Source organism: Trachymyrmex septentrionalis, unplaced genomic scaffold (genome assembly GCF_001594115.1).
Source record: "Trachymyrmex septentrionalis isolate Tsep2-gDNA-1 unplaced genomic scaffold, Tsep1.0 scaffold8, whole genome shotgun sequence".
In the NCBI taxonomy this organism is placed as follows: Eukaryota; Metazoa; Arthropoda; class Insecta; order Hymenoptera; family Formicidae; genus Trachymyrmex; species Trachymyrmex septentrionalis.
The window spans coordinates 2,788,891-2,795,900 of NW_017305987.1; the positions used below are offsets into that span (position 1 = coordinate 2,788,891).

Sequence of the window (7,010 nt, forward strand, 5' to 3'; positions counted from 1 at the left end):
TTTATCAGTGTTGTAACAGATATTTTTTAAAAGGTTAAGATATAAGTATTATGTAGAAAAAGTACCTAGTTATAGGAATATAAAGATGCAATTTAAAAACATTATTTAGGTATAAACACAGTACAGAAGACAGGTACAGTATAGAAGTATCTGAAAAATTTAGTTATTTTTTAGGTACTTTTCATTGAAAAAATAAACTACGTAAATGAATTTTATTTTACATCAAATTATTACTTATATAGTACTTAATATTTAAATAATTGTCATTCGTAATATTTTTTTTTAAATCACCATTTCAAATGTTGTATGAGAAAGTGGATTTCTTCTAGGGGTTAAAATTAAGTTTATAATATAATAACAATATATAAAGATAAAAAAAAATCATGTACCTACGTATCTAAACTTAAAAGGTACTCTACAAAAAAATATTCAGATATAGGTATTTCCGCTTATAAGGACTTAGGTAATGCACTCAGATACTGCTAAAATGTCTAGGTACTTATATCTAGGTATGTTACAACACTGTTTTTTATATATATTTTTTATTTATATTTATTTCATGTTTTGCTCACAGAACTGTACCAAAAAAAATCTACATAAACAAGCTTAAGCATTCAGCCACTCGACTATACGTAAGTGCAAAGCAAGACCCAACGCGATGGCAAACACGATATCCTACGTATTGTATGCTACATGCGCGGCAGGATAGAGGAATACATTTCGCAATATTCCGGAGTGAAATTTGCGTTTGCCACTCGGTATGCAAACCGATCGACTGGATTGCAGAAACAGGAAGCAACATATAAGCGGGCTAGTGCGAATGCGCCGTTTGATCTCGATATCTTGAAGATCCCATCGGAGGCGGCGCGACTCTGCTCGGCTACGTGTGCGATCGATCGATTGATCTCGCGTCGAAGAGACAGCCGACGGTGAACGTTAATTATCACGCGTTATTTTTATTTATCGATACGAGAGAGCCGCACCGTCATCGCGTAAGTGTCATTAAAAATGTGTTTCTCGCGCGGCTTTGCCTCTTAAAAGAGAGGCATCTAAGAGGCTTAAAATCGGAAGAAAAAAAAGAAGAAAGGATAAGGAGAAGAGCAAGAGAGAGAAAGAGAGACGAAAAGTAAGAACGTAAACGATACAAAAGACGAAAGCATCTACTAAAGTTAATTACACTCAGTGGCCCAACTGTGATCGTTAACCGGCTGTTAATTACCTCATAAACGAGCTACTGAACGATCGAAACGTTTTGAGAGAGTCTTCAAAATACAATGATCTAGAACGGCGTGATCCTTGCTATGTCGAGGAATCTCGGATACTTCTTTTGCATTTTTATGTTATCGATATAATCGCAAGCAAAATTTAAAAGCTATATGTAAATGATTCTTTTAACATACGGAATTTTTTCGATGAACTTGAAAAATATGATAAGCTTATAATATGCAAAATTACTTTATAATCTCGGAATGCTATATGAAAAATTGTGAGAAAAATCTCGATTACTATAATAATGTGTAATTCCAAATTTGTTTAAATAATTACTGAAATTATTTTCAAAAATGGGGCATATTTTTTTCTAATAATTTGACAAATAATTTTTAGAGAATAATATCATATTTTGATACTTTAAAAGCTTCAAAACTAACAAAATATTTTTAAACTAACAAAAAAAATTTTTAAATATTAAATTGCCATTAATTAATGCTTTCAAACAGATATTAATTAAACGGTATACATGTATACCGATATGATTTATTTATTTATACGTCTACAATAAATCCTCCGTGGAAAAGTCCAGCTCATAAATTGCATTAAATTACACCGGACGGAAACGCTTTACCCTCTTCGCGCTTTCTCTCTCCATGCGTTTCTCCTGTCTCTCGGCATTTTTGTTACTCATCGTTCGAGTGCGCACGTTACACGCGATATCGCCGATATGAGAGAATCGATATCCCCGAGAGAGACCGCCTTTGATCGTCCTGAAGTAACGAGGTAAAAGGGTGCGTTCGCACTCGCGATGCGCCCTACGGTGGAGATTCGAGGCGGCCGTCGTCGTGTTGCTAAATATAAAGCAAAGAGACCTCCAAAGAGGAGGAGAAGGAGGCTGAGGAATGTCCTGACGCTTAATATTCTCGGACCAGACACACGTTTTACGAGGTCGCGCGGGATTCGGTCGGAATTTTCGGCAATATTTTAAAAGACCGCACACGCATCACGTCCGGGACTGCGTGGTTTTTGCCTCGTGTCATGCCGGAAACCAGTCAAAATTTAAGAAGCGAGATTACACGTTATCGCGGGAGAAAACCACAAGAGGCGCCACGCAGTGCGAGGGATTTAATTTCGGGAAAATATCATCGGGGGATACGTGGTGCAGCATCGCGTGGGCATCGTTATGCACATGGATCGTGTCTCGAAAGTGCAATCCGGTGCAAGATTTAATGTGGTATCGGTTAATTAACTTCCGTGCCGGCCCAAACGTTAGGAAATAATTTATGAAATGACGATTGAACATTTAACATCTAGAAAAAGAGTCTGGTTGCATTAATTAGAATGATTAAAAATGAACAAATCGAAATTTTCTAATTAAATCTATTATAATTCTAATTGAGATAACTGGAATTGTGATTGATATAGATACGATCAGAATCTTTTACTTCATTCATTTTTAACAAGAAATTTTTTTCTGCGTAGAAACACTGGGCGATTATTATATTGATCGTTTCAATTTTTTTAGATTAATATTTTTATGAAAGATAAGATTCTAAATTATTCACTTTTTAATAATTATATATTGACTTTATATTGATGATGTATTTGGTTTTACATCACGTTTTTTTTTATTTTCATAGTAATTCATTTGCTTGGTTCTTTACATAAATATGAGAACGTTGATACTTTTATGTTGATAATATTATTAACTAAAGTGTAACGATGGACGTTCATCATAGTTAAAAATAATTACTTATGTATTTTTTTATGAAATATATAATTGTTAATATAAATCATAGTTAAATATTATTCATAGATTATTTAAAACTTTCAGCCTCAATCAACCGATTACATATATTAATTATAGTCAAATATTATTAATAAATTATTTAATGCCTTCAACTTTAACCGCTAATGTCCCCGATACAATTACGGTTGACTGAAGCTGAAGGTTTTAAATAATTTATGAATATTTATATGTATAATTTATGTAAAGAATTGGTAATTGTATTAATGTAAAAAAATTATGTGCATAAATATGATATACATATAAATGTATGTTAATGTGTTATAGTGTATTGATCTTCTTAAAAACAGGCAGTTTGCTCCCACTAAAATTCAATCGCGACAAGCTCGAGGCATTTTGTTATTGCACCGATTTGAATAACGTTCAATGCGTTATGGACAAATGGTCGCATTTTATGCGTATGCGTAATATTTACGTCTTATGCAAATCCGAACGCTATAACGTCATGGCCGCATGGCAATGATATCGTAATCTGCATTTAAAAGGCATACATGTATAAATGGAAATGAAGATCTCATCGTGCGAAGTATGTCATAAAAGTTCGAAATAGTTGAATAAAATAAATCAGAATAAAAATATAAATCGCATCAGCTAGCTGTGTTTAGCAGAAACAAGTAGCTTTGCAATTATAAAATTTTTTGGTTACTTTTAGTTCACCACTAGATCTGTATAAAGTTATAAATCATATTAAAAAATCTTATAACAATTGCAAAGCTGATTTTTCTGTCGAATACAACCAAAGAGAGAAAATGTGTATAATACATCTTCAAAAAAATAAAATAATTTGTAACATATAGAATGTCTCAATTTTTCATAGACTAAAATGTTATATAAATAAAATGAAATTCTATTTTAAATAACATATTGCAAGTAGAACAAATAAAATATTACAACTCAATAAAAATATAGATGTTATTTGAAATTTAATAATCTCCAGATATTATATCAATATCTAATTTTGATTGTATTATATCAATATAAAAGTTTAATTACTTTCAAATATATCTAACAATAAGTTAAAATTCTATTATTTCCTTATTTCTTTTTAATAACATTTATTGCATCTAAAACTGCTTGGGTCAATGTTTTTTTAAATTATTTCTTTAAAAAAACTTTTCATAACGCAATGAATAAATTAATGATAAAAAAAATTTTAGAAATAATTATAAAATAACAACTCTCTAAATTATGATTGTTTCTCTAAAGTTTCTTTCAAGAGACATTTGCGTTTCACAATATTAATTGAAAGAAGTCAACTATTGAAATTTATAATAAAAAAATCAAAACATAAAAAATTCTCCCGTTAAAACACAAGAAATTAAAATATACATTTTTCTATTTTTTTTCAATAACATTATTCAACGCCAAATATTATGATTCAAAAACACTAAACCAGATTGTCTTAGATAAACTAAAAGCAATAAATATAATTTAAAAAATTACTAAATTTTAATATTTGTTTAAATAATACTAATGAAACATTTACTTATTATAAATAAAACAATTTTTAAATTAAATTAATGGTTCTTGTACCAAATAAATATATGTTTACATTTAATAAATATTTTATTATTCAACTAAATACTTATTAAAATTTAGTAAATTTTTTTAACGTAGTAAATAGTAGGTACTTACCTTGCTTAAGACTATGTCTAAATCCGCGCGCTTGGACGGCTGTCAGGTCGTTCAGGAACAACGAGAAGACAACAACAAGGAGGCGTAACGTGGCGTTGCTAGCATGTTCCTTCTTCGTGGTAGTGGCCATGGTCCACGAGGATTCCTATAATTCTTTGACACCACCGAACAAAGACGATCATTGACAGGAGGCACTCACATAGTCCGTAAATCGTCGAACGAAAAAAAAGGGAATAAAAAAGGAAAACGATGAGTGAAAAATTACTGTCTCACTTTGCTCCGGCCCTCGTTAATCATCGATTCGCGTCGCATCGTCGTATCGCCATGTTGATCGCCTCGTGATAGATCGCGCGCGAAAATCAGCAACTTATCCACACCTCGTCGTCGCGTTTCCGTTTCGCTAATTCGTCGACGATTATCGCGAATTTCTGAACGACACTCGATCATACCGAAACACATCGACGACTTTCGCTTTCTCTACACGACGAGATTTCCGGAACGATCATCGCTATGTTATTCGACGTTATCTCGTCTCCATCGGACAACTTCAGAGCGACGCTAACGCGTCGCACCTCCGTCTTCGCCGTCTTCGCCGTCGGCGCACGTTAATCCATTGACATCAACAGATTTTTGATTCTCGATGTCACGCACTCGCGAATTTTCCCCGCGCGATATCTCCGAAATGACGAACACGACGCGAACGCTTCCCGCGAAAGCGAAAACTCGAACCACGTGAATTTAGCCACGAGTGCTCCGCGTTTCGAATCGGCCGACGCGCAGGACCGAAAAGTTCGATAGATATTTTCAACCGCGCTCACTTGTTGCTCTCGGAGACGAGGAATCTTTTACCGGCGTGCATTCACTCTGCTCCTCCGAGTGTAGATGACGATAGATGACGAATAGAAATCACCACCGCACCACGCGACATGGCCACCACGGTGATTGGCGATCTCGCACGTACGACGTGTATGAAGTAGAAATTTAATGTCTTACTTTCTTTCCGTCCACACGGGAACATCCGTCTGCGGGAATGGGCGCCACACTTTTGACAGAGAGAGAGAGAGAGAGAGAGAGAGAGATTACTCCAAAATTCTGAACTTCCGAGAAACTAGCCGCGTGCGAGAAAGAAGGGAAAGACACACTAAACGCTCCGGCACTACCGACGTGAAGGTCGCGAACGAACTGACTGAAGCAAACGCCGAGTCACCACCGAGCGCCGTGCGGTCACCCCCACCCCTCTCACATTCAAGCGGTTTATACTTCCAATACGGTTACGCTTCAAACTCGAGACACGCACAAAGGACATTAATTTTTTTATGTTCGTTACCGAAGTCAATTAATTCTTAATTTTTTACGAACGACGCAATATAATAATACGAGAATTTTATTCTACACTAGAATTTTATTTTACACTAAATGTTTAACACGCAATTGCGCTTAATGAAAAGTTTTAAAAATACAGATTTTAAAGACGAGGATATTTTCCACTTCTTTATATTCGAAACATATGATTATAACATTAAATATTTATGTGGATTGTATACAACGCTTATATTCTTCTATACTATTCTTTTCTATTTAGACTCCTTTCTTATATTTATTTTTAAACTTTATGTCCCTTCACAACCTTGCATCCCTTCTCGAATCGGTTGTCGCAACAGTATAAGTAATGTAATGCGAACACTCAGTCTATAATGTATTTGCGCGCGTTCGATCATGGAAAGTACACGTATTTGTGTTCAATTGTGCGTCTTTGTGGCGTTCGTCACCGTCGCTGTCGCAGATAACCGAAGTAAAGAGCTAACCAGCTAAAATCGTAAAGAAAAATCAATATCTCATTTTTCATTTCGCTTAAGTAATTGTGTTTTAACTACTTTTAGAACATAATACTTCCATATGAAATTAGCCAAATATTACGTTGATAGACTGATAATATGATTAGTAACAGAAAAAATAGAAAACCTACGTGATTCGAATTAATTTCACTTGTTTATAATTATTAAAACTTTTGATGTTTTCTTTTTCATAAAGACATATCTGAATGCCCGGGTCCATTGACGTATTACAAGGATCTTGGATGCACGCCAATATACAACAATAAGGACATTTGCCCGAAAAGTTTCAACTGTAATCATATCAAACTAAGATCTAGGGACAATTGTTATATTAACGGCCATGTATATAATTCCAACGAACTTCTTAACCCTAACGATTCAAACGTTTGCGATATCTCATGTATTTGCAAACTTTCATTTATCCAAAATCAAATGTAAGTATGACATCAAAATAAATACATTTAATTATTTCACCGCGTAAAACAGGAGCATTACTTTCAATAATTAATAGTATATATATA

The 7,010-nt window shown here is 33.9% G+C and overlaps 2 protein-coding genes across 2 annotated transcripts in view; one reads left to right on the plus strand and one right to left on the minus strand.

The window, feature by feature from the left end:
• The window catches only part of LOC108754477 (laminin subunit alpha-1), a 169,339-nt gene extending 164,051 nt beyond the window's left edge, over positions 1-5,288 (minus strand). The window contains exon 1 of the mRNA XM_018496769.1: positions 4,655-5,288. Coding sequence (XP_018352271.1) covers positions 4,655-4,784 — 130 coding nt within the window. The 5' untranslated portion in view covers positions 4,785-5,288. The remainder of the gene's footprint in view (positions 1-4,654) is intronic.
• A 1,082-nt stretch (positions 5,289-6,370) lies between these two features.
• Positions 6,371-7,010, plus strand: part of LOC108754399 — a 24,225-nt gene continuing 23,585 nt past the window's right edge. Inside the window, exons 1-2 of the mRNA XM_018496648.1 lie at positions 6,371-6,446; positions 6,686-6,923. Coding sequence (XP_018352150.1) covers positions 6,371-6,446; positions 6,686-6,923 — 314 coding nt within the window. The remainder of the gene's footprint in view (positions 6,447-6,685; positions 6,924-7,010) is intronic.